The sequence below is a fragment of the Prunus dulcis genome, chromosome 6, assembly GCF_902201215.1.
Source record: "Prunus dulcis chromosome 6, ALMONDv2, whole genome shotgun sequence".
NCBI classification, from domain to species: domain Eukaryota; kingdom Viridiplantae; phylum Streptophyta; class Magnoliopsida; order Rosales; family Rosaceae; genus Prunus; species Prunus dulcis.
The window spans coordinates 20,968,993-20,988,736 of NC_047655.1; the positions used below are offsets into that span (position 1 = coordinate 20,968,993).

General features: G+C 36.2%; 2 protein-coding genes and 2 non-coding genes across 5 annotated transcripts; 2 read left to right on the forward strand and 2 right to left on the reverse strand.

Moving 5' to 3' along the window:
• The first annotated feature begins 3,999 nt into the window (after window positions 1–3,999).
• On the forward strand, window positions 4,000–7,478 carry LOC117632468 (growth-regulating factor 1). 2 transcript variants are annotated; one of them, XM_034365949.1, is made up of 4 exons: window positions 4,000–4,706; window positions 5,184–5,405; window positions 5,740–6,097; window positions 6,408–7,478. In XM_034365949.1, the coding sequence occupies exons 1-4, from the start codon at window positions 4,259–4,261 to the stop codon at window positions 7,216–7,218; spliced, it is 1,839 nt and encodes a 612-aa protein (XP_034221840.1). In that variant the 5' UTR covers window positions 4,000–4,258; the 3' UTR covers window positions 7,219–7,478. The 2 variants fall into 2 exon arrangements, with proteins under 2 accessions (XP_034221840.1, XP_034221841.1); XM_034365950.1 differs by having other exon boundaries at window positions 5,743–6,097.
• A 2,373-nt stretch (window positions 7,479–9,851) lies between these two features.
• On the reverse strand, window positions 9,852–9,954 carry LOC117633305. The gene has a single exon (XR_004586618.1). It is a non-coding gene; the product is annotated as a small nucleolar RNA snoR8a (small nucleolar RNA).
• Window positions 9,955–10,053: 99 nt separating this feature from the next.
• Window positions 10,054–10,188, reverse strand: LOC117633308. Its single transcript, XR_004586621.1, has one exon. It is a non-coding gene; the product is annotated as a small nucleolar RNA snoR126 (small nucleolar RNA).
• A 3,857-nt stretch (window positions 10,189–14,045) lies between these two features.
• On the forward strand, window positions 14,046–15,001 carry LOC117632186. The gene has a single exon (XM_034365607.1). It carries the CDS (start codon window positions 14,316–14,318, stop codon window positions 14,823–14,825), a length of 510 nt encoding a protein of 169 aa, XP_034221498.1. The 5' UTR covers window positions 14,046–14,315; the 3' UTR covers window positions 14,826–15,001.
• The last annotated feature ends 4,743 nt before the right edge of the window (window positions 15,002–19,744 follow it).

Genomic DNA, 19,744 nt, shown 5'->3' on the forward strand with positions numbered 1-19,744 from the left:
TTGGGGGTTTTTAAAAAAAATAAAAACTAAAACGTGGGCTGGGATTTGTTGTGGGCTTTTCTTGTGAAAAGTTGGTGACAATGTTGTAATTTATATGTTTGGAGTGTTCTTTTGTTTTTAGAATGGGTTTGGGTTTTTTCAATAGAGTTTTTATAAGGTTGGGTTTTCTACTCTTTCAGGCCCTTCTGTGGGGCATGAATCTCAAGCTCCCTTGTATAAAACCCCATACGCGTATTTGCTAGTAATTAAGATAGGAACAATATCGATGTTGTTAGTAGTGAATCGCGAATTCGTTTCTCTAAAATCTTAACATTGTATGAGAGTAGACTGATTGATTGTGCCTGAATTACTAGACCTGTATTCTTACCATTCTTCAATATGTGGTGTTCACGTGTGACCTATTATGTGGTGGTTCCATGCCTTTTGTGATAAAAACCCCACATTTACTTGGCTATGCAAGATGTTAAGTTAATGACAAATTGACAGTATCAGTATTACTAACTATAGTGTATCACTCAAAAATTTCTCAAAAAATTTGCTCTGTCTTCTCTGTGTTTACACTATTGGTCAATGCTTTTAATTAGGAGCTACTGTTTGTTAGAGATATTTATAACATTATGTCGACGAGTCACTTCCATCGTAAAAAGACATATTAATGCAAAAGCTAATATAGAGTAGAATATATAGAATTATAGGACCAAAGGTAGGAAAAAAAACATTACATAGGCCACATGGTTGGAATTATGATCCCATCAGCACCTAAAATATCCGTAGAACAGCTTTAAGACAAACTAGACAAAAACCATCGACTTGGAAAAGAGATAGCGTATCTCTTTCGTCTTCGCTCGCCGTGACTTTTTGGTTTCTCACCCTATTCTATTCTATTCTATTCTGCGCTGAGCAGAGCCTCCTAAAATTACCACCCACACCACACATGCTCCTCGTTAATTATGAGTCTTTTGACAAGGAGAAGTAATTGTATGTCACGGCTATAATATTATTTTATTATTTTTAAATAATTACATTTTATTATGCGTGAATAACGGTAGTAAAATAATAATATTCTTGTGTCCTGCAAATTTTTCTTCTTAAAAAGGGCATTTATGCCACCGCTTAATACGTTTTTAATTGCTTCTTCTAGTTAGGGTTTTGGAAATCGATGGACCTACTTTGGTTTGTTTGTATCTAACTAATCTGGGTTGATTTAATTAATTGCATTTAAGACTTGACCAAAAACTAATTGCATTTAAGTTTGCAACGTTTCGTTGCATGGGCACCAGCTGTCCAACAAAATGCAGGGTTTCTTTTGGTTTTGGGATGCAGTTAAGAAGATTTGTCTTTGGTGATCCCGAGTTAATACATGGCTAATACTTGTCAAAACCAGAGACATTCAAGGCTAAATACATGTCAAAACTAGGGCATGCATTGGCTCAGTTTTTGTGACTTCTGTGGCTTTGTCTTCAACGAGAATGCACAACACACGTTTGGGTTTCAGAAATGAGGTGGAAGCATCCACCACATTTGCATTTATCCATGTAGCAAAAAAGTTCTCTTTTTGCAGTTGCATCCAAACTTTAAAAAGAATAAAAATTGGATTTGGATTCTAGTTAGTAAAGGATTCTAGGGCTAGTCCTTTTAGTTATGTTTTTGGCCGAGTTGGAAAAGTGTGCAACGACTATTATACGTAGCGTACTCTAATTGTTAGTGATTTAATTAAGAATTCAAAGTTATTTATAATAATTATTAATAATTTGATCAACGATTCGGAGTTGTTTACAAACATTTCAAATAAGTATGATTAGTATTTAACAGACTAAGCAAAATGGTTATAGAGGCCATGCGTGGATAATCTCGGATGCTTATAGAAGAGAAGAGAAGGTGGCCAAAAGGAGGTTAATGAAGAAGGCATCTTGGGGGTCACGTGGCAAACATGTTTTTACATGCAACCATACGCCACCGGCCACAGATAGGACGGACCCAAACATGAAACCCGCTAGCGGGCTCTTGGTGCTGTTGCACAAAACGACAAAGCCTTGATAAAATCCAAGGGATAACTCTAACACAGCTTTCTCAGCAAAAAAAATACAAATATCTAATACATATATATTTTTTAAACATCAATCTTTGAAGTGACATCAATGCCCTCCTAGATTTTCTTTACGCATACTCCCACTTGCATAGGTTTTTCCACACGAGACTTTGGCTTACTGTAAATGGTTTTACTTTTTCATTTCACTTTTAACCCACAAGTTAGTTTAATCCCAATTAGTGTCACATAAGAGAGAGAGAGACAGAGACAGAGAGGGAGTCCAATTATTTATTATAAAGATTTTGTAATAAAAGTAATAGATTTGGGGGGAGAGAGAGAGAGAGAGAGGAAACGAAGTTGCTTTAATTACCGAAGGTTAATTTTCTTACCACAGTGCTTAGATTTTATTTTAAAGCATACTCATCTTCTTTATTTTCATTTTAAATTATCTATATAATCATGAAAAACATCGTCCCATCTTTGTCTATTTGGAATACACAAATAATTTTTTTATAGAGAAAAAAAGCTTTTTATTTGAATTTTACAAATATGAGACGCGCACGTGGAATTTCATCCGAGGAATAATAGTCTTGTCTATTTCTTTTTTCTGTCTTTTTTTGGGTGAAAAGTCTTGTCTAATTCTTTTAATTGAAGATAGCTCTTTATGGTATACCCAGTTGTTTAACAAGTGTATTTATTTGTCGTAACGTGATATAGTGCGTCGACATGAAATTCACGTGACGCTAATACAATAATAATAGAACTACATAATAAAATTTTCGTAGTCAAGGTCAAGCCTTTTCTTTTATGAAAACTTATTTGTTAATTAGTGTGATGAGCTTTTATTAATAGTAAGCCCTCTTACGATAAAAATAATGGGAAATTATTTAAATGAAACTTGTATATATTTTTGCAAACCAAATGCTCTCAAACTCCACAACTATAAATATTTTCCATCATATATACAAAGCAGTTTCGATTGTTAACATGCATAGAAGATTTGTCTGGGAAGAGACGTATCAATCACTTTTATTACAAAAATGAAGTACGAGGGCCGATTCTTGTCTTATATATATATATACACACACACTTTTGTTGTGTATATATTCCCACGTTTTCTGCATCTTTTATTTTTAGCTAGTACTAGTACAAATGTTTGAATACAATATTAGATCCATTGACGACAAACTTAACACATCCACAAAACCAACAAAGGACTAAACAGTATGTGATGATTTTGCCAGGGAAAAAAAAGAAGAAGAAACAATTGAGGATATCATGTCAACAACATGTACACAAGTTCATGCTGATTTTGAAATTTTAGAGTTTTAACTAATAATGCACAAATTAAGGAAATTTTAATAATTGGTTTTAAGGCAAAGACAAAACTACGAGGAGAATCACTTTGGGATTCCTAGAGTCCTATCATAAAAAAGAACTTTAGAAGCTATGGAAAAACGTAAGTTAGAATACCAAATATGAGAAGAGTGAAAATTATGTATGAAGTTTGCAAGAACATCCGCGATGAAATTTATCTCTCTAAATTAATAACTCGAACTTGGAACTCAGATATTGTATGCATATAAAATTGTATGAGAATCACGGTAATAATTTGGGGAGAGGCATAATTGGTAGGAAGTCAGACAAACCAAATCCTAATTAAATTGTAGTTGGCATGGCACTCAAGTTCATCTGTACCAAGTGCTTTCCAGAATGAGGTTTAGGGAGATTTTAGTAAATTTATTACCAGTATCCACTTAGAAAAAGTTTATAATAAATACAAAATCTACTACTCTAAACAGTGTAAACACAGATACAGCTCCCAACAAGTGTTGTAAAATTAATTTTATTTGCATTTATTAAAAAAAAAATAATAATAATAATAATAAGAAAAAAAAAATGCAAATATTTCCACTTTAAATAGTCATGGATAAACTTGTGCTAGCATGTCTCAAAAGTGGAGTGTGTGTTTGGTACTAGCTAGCTTGGTGTGCTCCCCTGTTTCATCTCTCTCTCACTCTGTCTCTCTCTCTCTCTGTCTCTCTCTCCAATTATTATTATTTTTTACTTCTCAAAGACCACTCCTTTTTAAAAATCAGCTCTCTCTCAGCAGTAGAAAAACCCACCCTCAAGATGCGCCTCTCTTTCTCTCTCATCCAACTCTTTGAAGCTTCGTTTTGGTCTTCCTGCTCATGAACTCAATATCTGGAGATTGGTGGAGTGTCCAGAATGGATTTTGGGGGGATGGGTTTGGGGGGTTTGGTGGGCCCTGAAGGTGGAGCAACAGGAGCAGCTCATTCTCTGGCCTCAGACCCTGAGACCAAACCAAAGGGTCATGCTCCAAATGTTCCTCATGGATCTGGCTCTGTCAAGCAGCAAAGATCTTGGCCTGCTGAAGATGACTGGAGGACCTCAAAAATGCCCAAAAATGATTACTTGCCTGCTCCCAAGACAATGCCATTACAATATCAGGGCACTCCTCTGCTGAGATCTAATTCTCTGCTTCCTGCTGATACTCACAGACAGGAGCAGATGCTCAGCTTTTCTAACAACAAATCAGAAGTCACTTTTCTCAGCAAAGATGGAATGTTGGAGAGAACCATCCAAGGCCCAGACTTTGCCTACTACCAGCGCACCCCAGCTCTCACTCCCTCTGCTTATACTAGGAATGCAGCAGGTACTAATTTCATTTATGTGTCCTTTTTAATTTTTAATTTTTTTATATTTGGGTGGTGGGCTGGTTGGTCAATGATGGTCATGGATTTTATGAGATGGGGTTTGGGGAAATGTGAATGTAGAGCAGAAATTTTAGGCACATTTTTGTGCAAATATGGGTTTTTGCTAATATTGTTGGTGAGTCTTTTCATAGGGCATTTAGTAGAAATTTTCGGTTTTGAGGTCTTGTCAAGAAAGAAAGGTGGAATTTTCTCCCTCATAGAAACTGCCATTTTTGCTTTGGTTTTTGGTAACATCTTCAACAGTTCAAAGATTGATAGAAACAAATGGGGAAAGGGTGAGAAGGAAAAAGGAAAATATTGGGACTAGGAGATAAGACTTGTTTGGGCCAGTTTTATTTATTATTATTATTTTTTTTTTTTTTGGCCTTTAAATGTGACTATGCTTCAGACAAGTCATTGTGTTTCTCATGTTTCAGCTTATGGTTCTGGAAGCATAAATCCGAGCATGCATGGGCCTTTTGCTGGGGTTAGAGGACCATTTACTCCGTCTCAGTGGATTGAGCTAGAGCACCAGGCCTTGATCTACAAGTACATGACTTCAAATGTGCCTGTGCCATCTAATTTACTGATACCTCTCAAGAAATCCCTCTATCCTTATGGCTTGTCGGGTTCTACAGGAAATTTAGCTCCCAACTCATGTAAGCTTCTTTTATAAATGCTCAATAATCTCAGTTAGAAATACGTCTGTGTTGAAATTTAACTTTTTGTACATTTGATGAGGCAGTTGCTGTTTTTTTAATTCTTAAAATACTATTTGTTTGTACAGTTTACTGTTCAGAGCATGGAATTTCCAATTTTATGTTGTTATGCTGAACAGATTATCTTTGTTAGAAAGTTTTGTCCACGATAGTGTTTGCAATTAGAAAGTAATGCTGGGTTTGATTCAGAAGTCATGTTCTTCTTGTTTTACCCTTTTGTCTGATTTGTCTTTTCTTCAATGTATATATATGTTGGGATTTTATTTTGATACAGTAGCGTGGGGCTCTTACCATCTGGGATTTTCTGGCAACACTGATCCTGAACCTGGGAGGTGTCGTCGAACGGATGGGAAGAAATGGCGGTGCTCAAGAGATGCTGTTGCAGACCAGAAGTATTGTGAAAGGCACATAAACAGGGGCCGCCATCGTTCAAGAAAGCCTGTGGAAGGCCAGCCTGGCCAGGCCGCCTCTGGGACCAGTAATTCAAAGGGGGTGCCCATGACTTCGTCTACGCCAACGCCGGTGATGCCAAGCACCGGCACATCCAATAATGTCGCAACCATGCAGAACCAGTTCAAAAGTTTGCAGCCTGCTGGTGCTGCCAATCCTTCAGCAGATGCCTTTGTCAACAGGTGAAAATTAGATGCACTACAGCTTCCTTATCTGTTTTAGTTCTCATCCAGGCTTTATAATATGATTTTGATTTCAAACTGTTATGCACACTGCCTTTTTCCTTTACTTTATTGTAGACCCCATCATTCCATCTTTACTTTGGTGATGGTGACTAGTCTTACTAGTTTGGATTATTGAATTAAGACCTTTATCGTTGAAACTGTATGTAATTATGTGCATATTTCCTAGTGGTATGCCTAGTTTATTCATCTACTTTTACTTTATGCACTTTCTTAAACATTTTCTAATCAACGAGAAGGTGTGTTGCAGGATGCAAGATCCTCGGGGCCTTTCTGTGATGTCTGCTTCTACCATCAAGCCGAAAGCCAGTGATTCGAGGTTTAACATGCCGAAACAAGAAATCCCAGTGGAAGAATCTTCTCAATCAGAGTTTGGACTTGTTTCTACTGATTCACTTCTCAACCCTTCACATAGGAACTCTTACATTTCTAAAGACTTTGGTGGTTCTTTCCTAGATTTCAGTGATCAGGAAGCCCAAGACCAACATCCGCTTCGGCAGTTCATTGATGATTGGCCTAAGGACCAGTCCAGTCACTCGGTCAGTACTTGGCCTGATGAAATAAAATCAGACTGGACTCAGCTCTCAATGTCAATCCCTATGACATCCTCGGAGTTCTCATCGTCCTCTTCCTCACCCACGCAAGAGAAACGTGCACTCTCACCATTGAGGCTATCCAGAGAGTTTGAGCCAGCCCAAATGAATTTGGGAGCGAGCAATGAGCTTAGTGAATCAAGCCAGAAGACAAATTGGATACCTATCTCTTATGGAAATTCAATGGGGGGTCCTTTAGGAGAGGTCCTGACCAACACCACTAGCAGTGGCAAGATGTGCAATAACTCAGTATCGCCGCTTAACCTCATAAATGAAGGGTGGGACGGCAGCCCTCAGTTGGGATCCTCCCCAACCGGTGTCTTGCAGAAGTCAACTTTCTGTTCGCTTTCAAACAGTAGTTCAGGGAGCAGCCCAAGAGGTGAGAACAAGAAGAATCTTGATGGGGCAAGCATATATGATGATGTGCTAGGTTCAACCTTTGCAAGTTCCTCAGTTCCATCCCTGTAAAATTGGCAAGCTCCAAACTGGAGGAGAGACTAGACATGAACTTGGCATAACCATTTGTGATCTTTTTTAATTTCTCTCTTTTCTTGTTTCCTTATCCTTTGTTCATTTTCTTCTTCTTCTTCTTCCTGGGTTTACAAACTAGAGACATGGTGATCCTAATTTGCATAGGTGTTGGCCACTTTGGCTAGTGTGGATTTGTGGGTATCCATAGTTCTTTCTTTATGAATTTTATAAGTAATTTATGCTTTGTTAATATGTCACCTTATCTCCTAACATTTATTTTACGGGTTCCATATGTGTAACTTATCAATCAAAACTATCAAAAAAGTTGCATTATTGGTAGGGTCTCTGAGAGGGCAGCATATCTTTTGCAGGATTGTGAGATGTACATTTTCAAGTGAGGAGGATCTGTCTAGCCCCTAAAAACAGTGGGGACAAAAAAGGTCAATGATGGTAGGGAAACTTCTACCATCATAATATAAGAGATACCTTCCAAAACACATATTGATCATTGAAGTGTATTGGCCGTCTCTTTATAGGGCCCCCTCCCCTTGACAGAGCCTCTTCCAGCCTCCTCTCTGGCTGGTGGATTTTGCACTTGCAGCAGCAAATATGCATGATTGTGATCAGAAATAGTAAATTAGGTTTGGAAGCTCCCTGGCCTTGAGACAAGAGGCACTCTTGTGGGCTGTCAACCCAACATCCAACACTCTAGTGTGTTTAGTTTGTGGAGAGTTAAAACCACTTGGCCATGGGCCAGGGTTTAGGGTGGCCCTACCACCTCTGAGCCTGACCCGGATTTGCACATGTTTGGCCCTAGCCTAGTCCGGCTTCTTATTGTTCTGGACAGGCTAGTCTTAAAACCATGGATGCATGAAGTCAAGGATTCATAAAAAATAATGTCGTGATGGGATGGGACCAGGGCTAACAATGGACCACCCTTTAGGTTTATAGCCATATACAAGTTGAACTTGATTTATCCAAGTGGGTGTTTCAGATGGCGATTTTAGTCACTGGTCAGCCTGGCATTGTAGGAGATCTTTCTTCTTTGTTTTTTGTTTTTTTTTTTTGTTTTTTGTTTTTTGTTTTTTTTTGGGTAGGTGAATAAGGGAGGGGTAAGAACACCCAACAATCAAAGAAACTAAACAACAAAAAAATCATCCGAGGTTTAGACAACCCTAGCAGGTCATCCACCGACACAAAACCAAGCCAATCAGTAGCCTCATCAAGCATATACAAACCCATATCCAAGTTATGACTCCAACTAGCCAATCTGTCTGCAACAATGTTCTTCTCCATATAAATATGATAAATCTCATAGCTCTCAAACTTGTTTAGGATCCCCACACAATTGGACACCAAAGCAGCAAGAGGATGAAGGAGGAGAAGATTGTGTGGTTGGATTAGCTGAATTTCAATAGCAGAATCCATCTCAATGATGAGTTTAGACATTCTACTATCAGCATCAAGCTTCAAACCAAAGGGCAGACCCCAAAGTTTAGCTTCCAGCACTTGGCCTATCCCTAAATTAATAGCAAAACCACCATTCCATTCTCCAAGTGAATTTCAAAGGACCCCTCCAGCACCAATACATCCAGAAGCAGCCCGTCGAGAACCATCCACATTGAGCTTGAAGGTACCATGAACAAGAGGGCTCCAAGCAAGAAAAACCTGTGTTTTCAGTGGCATTGAAGGAGCATCTTGACTAGTGTTATCAACAGTCTAATTACGAATGACAATTTCTAACATGACAAGATAGCACGACTCAAAATTAACATAAAATTTATCGAATTTGAGTACGTATAGAAGGATTCCAGTCAAATTCGGATCGACTAACATAACCTAAAAATGACCTTTCAATCCGTTACAACTCAACACATCAAACTTGTACAGGTAAATTGATTTAAATTTCAATAATATCACAGTTAACTTTTTACCATTAAATTATTTTTTGGCTTGCACAAATACCACATGTAGTTACAGTGGAGAGCAGTTTTACTACGTGAAAAATAAAATTTACATTGATTCGGCCTTATTATGTTGTCTGGAAATTCATTCTCCTTGACCATGATTGGGAATTACCCCCCACTTGGTGCTATTCTAGTTCCCAATATCTTCCTTTTAAGAATTTCAGGTTTCAGATATGTAAATGTTAAAATACACTTTCGTTTGTTTGACTACTGCACCGGGCCAATTGGTATATCATCGTTCATCACAGTGACAACTGCCACGATATTCCACTCTTTACTGGCATGAATGCATCCAAAACAGTACGAGACAACAACTTGTGCCTCTGTTTTATAGACAAGGCCCTTGCTAGCACTAGCGGCCCGCCTTCAATCTGGGCGAATCGACAAAACTGCCTCATCGGAATTTAATTTTGACATGGAAAAAATAATGCAAACGGTCTAGAACTGAATCAATGTAAATCGATTCGGACCGTCCACTTGTATTTTATGAAACTTATATATTTGGGTTAACAAGGTTGAAAAAAAATACAAAATAAAAACTTAAACTGGGTTTAGGCCCAAAATCCCCCAACCAAATCAATGATTTTTGTTAAACCGAACAAAACCAAATCATTTAATTAAAGCAGAAGAAAGATTAATAGAATTGAAGCAACTGGAGAATTGGGGGCTCATATTCTATGGGTGTATAGGAGTCTGTCATACTGGTACCCAATTGCAAAATTACAACTAAGCATTCAGACTTACTTTATAATCATAGCCAAACCCAGATCACCTCCAAAAAACCCCAAATTCTTATCATAAATTTACTTTAAAAAATTAAAAACAAAAGGAGAAAAATAAATTGATTGATAAAAAAAAGAAGAGAAAGGCTCAGACACGCACAAACACTGTCATCAAGTAGCAAAGCATCCGTACATAATACGAATGCTATGCCAATGGTTGGTCCATGTATATATAAATATATACTCAGAATCGAGAAATGTTTTCATCTTCATCGCCTTCTTCAATTTGCAAAACCCAAAAAAATAAAAAAATAAAAAAATAAATAAAGTCCTGGAAATTTGTAAAAATCAATGGCTGGGAAAAGAGAAAGCCGCAAACCATCGGAACGACACAATTCTACAGGGCGACGGGAGTAGAGATAAAGAGGCGGCGAGGCTGTGGCTCTGGTTGTATGAGCGAAGGGAAGCCCTAGCGTTGGGAACTTGGGGGAGAGAATTGGCTAGTTAATATAGACATTTCAAAATGACGTTACTATCCCTCGACCAACTGGGCCCGAATTAAAACTGACCAGCTTGTTTCTTTTGTCTTGGGCTTAAATTTAGATGGGCACAGCACAGCATGCTTTGATTTCTTATTTTGTATTTGTTTTTTAGTATTATATTATTTGTTAATTTCACAGATAAACCCAAAAATTATTGCTGTTTTTTAAAATTCAATATATAGACTATTGATGATTTAAAACTCATATACAAAATCGTATAAATATATTGAAATAGAAAATACTTCACTCCTTATCATGTAAATAAGCGCTTTTACAGTCCTGTTGATAACAGTATGACATGTGTGCATAAGTTTTTCTTTTTGTGTTTTTAATGAATTATTTTTGCATATGTGTCAAACTGTGATTTGCATGAATGGAAAGAGGCAAACAATATCCTACCCTTAAATTCTACATATATGGTTTTTTTTTTTCCACATTAAATTTATGTAGATTACTGCTCGAGGAATGAATATTATGGTACCTCGATTTAACTATATAATTTCCAGAAGAGGACCAAGGCCAGATTACACGATTAGGTTGATCCGTCATATCGGTAGGAATTCGGCGAATCATGTCAGCTGTTTCCACATCCATAAAATAAACCACATCATCGAGTCTCCAGGTGCGGTTTCTTAGGCCATCTCCAGCTATGAGCTATATCTCAAATATAGCCCTAAAATAATGCAAAACTCATCTCCAATTATAGGCTAAACAAAATTTTGGCCAAATTTGGAGGGTCACATTTGACTCTTTAGCCCTCCAACCGGGCCACATTTAGCCCAACTTTGGCCTAGTCCTAGGCCAAATTTTTTGTGGACTCCATGCATGTGCTTTTCATTTGATGATGTCAGCTGGATATATATATTTAAAAACCTTTTTAAATGTTTTCAATTCGTAAAAAAATTATAAAAAATTACTGGTCATGACCATTGAATGTCAAACCATTGAAACCCATCCTTTAAAATAAATAATAAAAAAAGTAGTCACCTTTTCAAATGTTTTAAGTGTAATTTAAAAAAAATTATAAAAAATTCTTGGTCATGGAATATTGTCTCTAAATAGTAGTTTAATTAAATTAAACAATACATAATTACGGAATGTATGTGTTGTACTATAGTTTTTCTCAAAATAATAAAATATGAAAGACCCTAAAATATAGCCATGCATGACTGGAGATGGAAAAATTTAGCCCTACACTATTCTTTAAAAAATTAATATTTTGAATGGCTAAAATTTTAACTCTGGACTACACTTAGCCCTATAACTGGAGATGGCCTTATATCCGTAATATCTTTTAACATATACCGGAGCAAATGGAGGGATAAGAGCAGTAGTGTTGATACACCCAATGTGGGGATGGGGCAACCAAGCATCCTCCCATATCTTCCTAGATTCACCATCCAGGATCTGAATCTGCATTTTCTCCTAAATAGCGTCTCGCCCCTCAAGCAAGCTGGCCAAACTCAAGAAGCCCAATGCCCCGCCAATGCCTGCATGAAATCGCATTCAGGAAAATATATGTCCTTCAAAATATGAAACCGTAAGGCATCAGGATTATGAATGGCTCTCCAGACACAACCCCCTTCTTTTTCATGTTCCCAAATAACCTCATTGAGATGACCGATAACCAACCAAGGCCAGCCATCCTTAAGGGTCCAGACTACTCAAGCCATTCCAAAAATCCAGCTTCTTATGGTGGTAGGGGGTACCACAGTACGTAAAATCATCAACGCATTTCACATTTGTGTCAATCCAATAGCTGGTAAACCCAACCACATCAATTTCAACACCTTGCCTCCACCAAATACTCAACTCAAACCACCACCAGCTCCGAAGTGGACTCCCCCTAATGTTATCATAGAATTCCTAATAACCCTCAATTTTACATTCTAATTGGCCCAAAGCCACAACTTTAAAATGGTCTGCATGATCTGTGTTCCTGGGCTTACATTGCCAACAGCCCGTGAGTTCTTATTTTTGTATTCCTTTATTTATCTTTAAAAAAATAAAAAAGGTATTTGAAGTTGCTAAGGTTGGTTTGTGTTTAGTTGGTTGAGCCTTGTCCCATGTAACTGAAAATAGCCAGAATTCTCTTCCCGTCACTTGTTACAAAACGGAAAATTCATGTTTTCTCAAATGTCTTCATTAGACAATGACCATAATGTCACATAACAGTGATTAAATACCAAAATTAATTTCTCATTGGCTCAAGTCTCTTCATCTTATCACGTCCAATTCCTTACATTTGACTCCAAAAGAATTAATGTCATTGTTGTAACCATTTTTCTATTAGGTTATTAGTCGTGGTCTTGCCTCCAACCCTGAATTCTGCATGTAGAGAAAATTCTACCCAAGTGTAATTAGTAAGTAGGGTAGTTCTTGGAAAGTTCATAATGATCGCTTTCATGGTTGATAATGAAGGATTTTATGTCAAAGCCTGCATACTTTTCTTGGTCTATCAGCTAGCTAAGCCTACCCACCTTATACAAAGACTCGTAAAACTTATCAAACACGTTCTTTCTTTTTTTCCTATCAAATGATAGGAATATAATTCATACAAGTTAAAAGAATCGATTACAATAGCCGCACAAGTAACCAATCACTTGAAACTCATATTTAGACTCAAATAAAACTTAATACAGGTTTTAATGGGAGTACAAAAAATAATAACAGCTACGATACACCCATATCAATAAAGGTAAAAGATAATCATGACTATGGTACTCCTCCCAGTGGAATACAAAAGATTATTCAACACGTTCATGCTCTAGTTTCGTACTGATTTTGAAGTGATGATTAGAAGGGAATTGGAACTTGCTTGCTTATTTGTGCATGTGTCTATTTGACTCTGTTTTGGCTTTCAATTTCGACTAGGACTGGGTGAAAACTATAACTTTTTAACCGCCTCTAAATATGCTGGCGCGTTAGTTTTCGGTTAAGTCTAAGTTAAAAATTGACTGTGTAAAGAGAAGTCATACATCGGACCTGAGGCAAAATTTGAACAAGGGATCAACAACTTTCCTAATGTTGTACTAGGTTTAGATTTGGTAACTTCCCAATTCTCTTTTTTATTTTTTTCTGACCCTTTTATAACGGACTAAAATGTCAAAAACAGAGTTACATTATTATAATTGAGTTAATCACAACTAGATGTCGAATTCGTGAAGACAACTTGAGACATTTTCCAACCAAGTAAAGACAACCATCACAATATTAAAAACTAGTTGCTCCAAATTCTCCTTGATACAACATTGATTGTGTTATTCTTACCTGATTCTAGTCGCTCACTTTGTTTGCTCCAAATTAATTTATCTTTATTTTCCCTGTTCAAGATTCAATCAAAATACACCTTAAAATTTAAGGGTCCGATATGCACAATCTAACTAACCGTAACCGTATCCTATAAGGATTTGGATTGAGAAATATATGATCTTAGAGCCTGCAGCTTTGAATAGATTTACTGTTTTGATCGCATGCTTAGTACAGGGATTGTATCTACATAGCAGTGTCTCCTAAAACTGCTACACAAGTTATTAATGAATATACCCCATCCCACTCTACCAACTCAATTATTCCCCATTGAATTCGTCAACTCAAACCCCATTATTTTTCGTACCACACGCTCACACTCTTCAACTCCCACAACAAACTGGTTTTCTTTCCTTTCCTTAATAATCATAATCTCATCTTGCATTCGTTTTAAATTCGAATCATCTTCCTCTTCACGTTATTCTTGCTTGCCCTTTTAGGTATCTGTGCAGTTAAACATCGCCAAGTACATGAAAAGATCCCCTTAACCCTCCTCCCAAATCCAATTTCTCTAAACAAAACAAGCCCCCAAAGAAGAAAACAGAGCACCAAAGATGAGCCACAGAAAAGTTCATTCACAAGGGAGCGTACCCTTTTCATGGGAGGCCATGCCCGGCGTCTCCAAGGTCACAAATCAAGACTGCCCTGCAGATTTTGGGGTTGGTGCCCTTAACTGCCTCTCTGCAGAAGAAGACTCTGGAGATAGCCCCAATAAGTTGGCGAACAATCCTGAGATAAAGATTCCTCTGCCTCCATGCCCATTATTGAAGGTTCCGAGTAGAAGTAGTTCGACGAAGGGGTTTAGATGGCATGTAGAAGCAGACCCCTTTCTCCTGGCTTACAAAGAGTGCACCAAAAGTACAAGCACTTTGAATAATAATTCAGGTAAGCTGCCTGGCAGTGAGAATAATAAGAAAGGTTTCGGTGCAATTGGGTGTAAAGTCAGGAAGAGCAGGTTCAATATGTTTTCTTGCAAGAATTCATGTGATGTGAGAGAGAATAATTTTGTAAAGCTGTCTCAGCTTCCTGCTCTCCCGAGAGACAGAAGTGGGTCAACCAGATGAAAATTGATGATGGGTGTTTCTTCGTTTCCACAAAAGATGTAGTTACAATTAAATTAGGAGATTATTAGCTGCCAATATGTCTTATGTTCTTAACTTTGGTAATATATACGGTTAATTAGTGATGCTAATGTCATGGGATTTTTTATTATTACAAATTTGATTTCTTCTTTTCTTTATATGGCCTTAGGTTTGCTGCATGATCTGAAGATAATGGATTGAATTGCTTGCTTCTTTGTTCAATCTTTTGTTCTGATTGCTACATGTTAGTGTTCATAGATCAAGTCTTTTATGGATATTGTCAAACATTATGTTTGAGTTTATGTTTTCTTCTTTCAGACCACATGTTCTTTGGTCTTTGCAAAGCCTATCAGCAAAGGCTGCTCGAACATTTATTAAAGTTGTTGAGGATTCTCCTCTGTCTAGTCATGGAGGTTAATTTCCAACAACCTGTCATGCATTTTTCTTCCCTTGCCTTTGCTAATTCTTAACATTACCATAATGTTGATTTGATTTTATCACTATCTTGTGATTATTGGGATTTGATTCGATCTCCAAGATTATATCACTTTCTTCATCCTTATTTCTCTTTATTTGGCTGTTTGATTCATGATTTAGTTAGATTTGTAATCTCTGAATCTTTATTCAAGGGTCTAAAATCACACACCTGCCATAAATATAAAAATCTAACTTAATTTCATCTGTAGATTTAGGTAGTCATGTGACTAATCACGAAATGGGGAAGATAAGGATATAATTGTACGCAATCGATTTACATCTAAAATTTTCTCATCAAACATCCGGACTTTAGTAACAAACCCTAAGTCAAATCTCAGGGCTCAAAGCTGAACTGCGGTTGGGGCAGAGGGAATTTCCAGCGGTGAAATGAGTATCATCAACTAATAAAGGCTCAATTAGACAGTCTTAAAAAAATTAAATAAAATTAGCAACTCAAGTCCACAGTTAGCATGCCAAATATATGCCATAATACTCCTCTCTAATACACGTGTCACATTGAGCTATGGCCTCGTCCTCTAAATCCGAAGACTAGATTTACCATGGGCTTGTCCTTGATTGAAAAATATGGGCTTACAGAAACACATTGAGGGACGACAGATGTATTGGGCTACGGCTATATTGCGATAGCTTACCAACAGAAATTGATTGATCCAAACCTAAAACTATGGTTGTGTTTTGTAAGCCAAATCGCAGAGTAGAATTGGGCATAAGCATAATTTAGAGATATCGAATGTCATCAATAAAACTTAACCATTAAGTAATGAGGGAGGGGAAACTTATAAGAAGACACTCTGACACTCAAGTAAGCAAGTGTTAGAAAATGAATGATTAAACTATCTTCAATTTGGTTGATATATTTTTATAAAGATGATCTTTAAATGGTAATTTAAAAATAGTTACGATTATGATATGTGTATGATGGAGAATCGTTAATCACGACAAGTGGAGAAAGAGGTGCAGCTAAATATTATCCTCACGAAAATATATTATGGTAGGCCGAAGCCCATAACTGAAAAAACTATGGCTATGGGCGCATAAACTTCAGAGAGATCTGTTAATAGGAGATGTCCAATGGACTGCTGTGAGATGCTTAAGGAGTAAAGCACATTTTTAGCCGGGCTTGTAAGCCCATTTTTTCTAGTTTTCCATTCTCTATTTTTTGTTATATTTTAAAGCTTTTTTGGTTATAAAAGGTTTAGCTGAAAATTTGTTCCTTTTCCTCACCATGGCTATGCACATAATGGCCATGCCAACCAGAGGCAAGGTGGAGGGAAACGACAGGTGGGAAAAGAGAGGAATGTTTTGTCAAATTCATTATAAAAAATCGAATTGAGAAGAGTAAAATTGGTGCTATAAATATAAAAGGAGGATTTCACTATGAAATTCATTTTAGCATGACATAATATACAAACGCCCTTATAAAGCCTATTTGGAGTGAAAAAGCCAAAATTAGCCACTTGTTATTTTCTAATTGATTCTCATAACTTTTTTAACACACTAAGAACCAATTAGAAAATCACAAGTGGCTGGTTTTGAATTTTTCTCTCCAAATAAGTCCTATATGAAATTCTGTATAATATGTCATGTTAAAATAGATTTTTGAATAAATATCTCATATAAAAGATGTCTTTGAAAGCATAACCTCAATTAGAAAACTTTAAACAGAAAAGGGAAATTCATTTTAGAGGCTGCATTGTGCTTTAAAAAAATCATGCCCAACTGCCTATAGGAGTATTACTAATTTTTAATTGTTTTGGTAATCTAGTAGGACTAAGACTATTAATCTTTTTTAATTAAGAATTAGGACTATTGTTACTCTGCATATGCGTGAATAGATGGTTTAAATTCAGATATTTATTTAAAAATGCATTGTCTATCCCCTAAATTATTTCCAACATATTATTTATTTATATATATAGTAATAGGTTAATCAACGATGACTGGAATTGAAGTGATTATAGCAACCACTACATGCAAGTTGCTTATTAAAATTTGATTTAATTTTTGTGTTAAAGTCTACACAATAGTCTCATCCAATGTATCAAGTCAAAGAAATCAAAGAATATAGGAAGGGTATGATATTCCATTTATACTTTTAAAAGGGTTCGGGGAGACTTTGGAAAAGGCTAAAGGAGAGAGAAATTTTTTAAAAGAAGCCAAAATGGACAAAAATGACTTTATTTATTTTTGGATTTCCTAAGGAATCATTTATATTTGCATGTCTTTGGTTTGAAAGTTAAGAGATTTTTCTGTCTTTTTTGAAAAAGTTTTACCAAAAGTGAAAATTTATTTTTTTTGTAGCTAAAACCTAAATTTACTTTAAAGTTATCTCTAAACGACATTTATATTTATATAACATGGTTGCCTACAAGTATGGAGCTGAGAATGTATTTTTTTTCCTATGAATGTATTGAGTTTTAAATTTAAATAAGAAAAGAAAGGGACACATATATATATTCGTCCTAAAAAAAAGTCTTAGACCGCCAACAGAGTCTAACCTAGTGAAAAAAGATTTGGATTTGTAAACAAGAGATCTCACGTTTGAACCCCCATGAAATCATTTGTGTGTGTGTATGTGTATGTGTGAGAAATTCCCCTCTCCTCTAATTTAGACTATCGCTTGTACTCAAAAAAAAAAAAAAAAATCTTAGGCCATCTCCACTCAAGATGTCAAAGTGTCAGCTGAAGATCCAATGGTAGAAAAAAGGCAGCGAAACTTTCTCTGAGCGGGCATTCACTTCATGTGTGAATTGCCACTGTCATTTTATTTTTTTGAGATTGATGAGTCCAAAATAAATGTTGGAGGAGCTACAAAGGTGAGTTCTAAGAATTTGAGCAGCTGTTATAGATTTGAGAAGGTTTTGGATGAGGCGATCTAACCACATTATTCTTACGACCACTCTTACAAGAAAGAATGACTCCTTGCATTAGGTCCTATGAAACCCCACATTAGTCTCATCCTTATTCAAGGGTAGAATTAAGAATTTTTCAAACGGGTAAGCTAGCTAAAGTCTTAAGGGTAAAATCTAACGAACTTTTTTGTACATACAATTTTTATAGCCTTTCTAAAAATAAAAGTATTTATTAAATTATATAAACTACACTAATTCATAGCTCCATTAACTAATTTCCAATAAATTTTAACATGAAACAAATACATATTAAATGTAACAAAAAAACTAATATTATCAAAATGAAAATGTATTTAACAACGAAATTGAACGTACACCTATTTTACTATGTATTTTTATTACTTCCATGCAACTAAATTTTAAGAGAATTGGTTTTTCTTGGACTTTTATAGATTAATACATATTGGTTATATTTAAAACAAGTGAAATATATAAGTATGATTTTTTTTTTTTTCCACCCAAAAATATCCCTAGCCTATAGCCCAAGTTAGCCTTTAACTTGGTTCTGCCCCTCTCCTCAACGTAGGGGGGGTCCTCATTTCTTTTGAGAAGGTGAGTTTTAAGAATTATGTTTGTTAGATTTGAGAAAGTCTTGAGTGAGGCGGTCTAACCACATTATCCGTACGACCACTCTTATAAGAAATGATGACTCCCTGCATTAGGTCTTATGAGCCCCACATTAGTCTCATCCTTAATCTAGGGTGGAACTAGGAATTTTTCAATATGTGGACTAGCTAAAGTCTTTAGGGTAAAATCTAATGAACTTTTTTTTGTACTTACAATTGTTATAGCCTTTCTAGAAATAAAAGTATATATTAAATCATATAAACCACACTAATTCATAGCTACATTGACTAATTTCCAATAAATTTTAACATAAAACAAATACATATTAAATTCAACAAGAAAACTGATATTATCAAAATAAAAATGTGTTTAACAACGAAATTGAAAGTATACCTATTTTACTATGTATTTTTATTACTTTTATGCAACTAAATTTTAAGAGAATTGGTCTCTTTTGGACTTTAATAAATTAATACATATTAGGCTATATTTAAAACATGTGAGATATATAGGTATGATTTTTTTTCCCCCCCAAAAGTATCCCTAGGCTATAGCCCAAGTTAGCCTTTAACTTGGTTCTCCCCTTTCCTCAATGTAGGGGGGTCCCCATATCTTTTGAGAATGTAAGTTCTAAGAATTTGAGCGGCTGTTAGATTTGAGAAAGTCTTGAGTAAAGCGGTCTAACCACATTATCCGTACAACCACTCTTATAAGAAAAGATGACTCCCTGCAATATTAGGTCACATGGGCCCGACATTAGTCCCATCCTCAATGCAGGGGGGGAGGAGGTCCCCTTTTCTTTTGAGAGCATTCTCATGGATGACTACAAGGTTTGCAATTTTCCTACCAAGGCCTCTTCTATTGTTACCCAACCCTCTATGGATACTTGATACAGGCCGTTGATCATATGACCTTTAACCTACC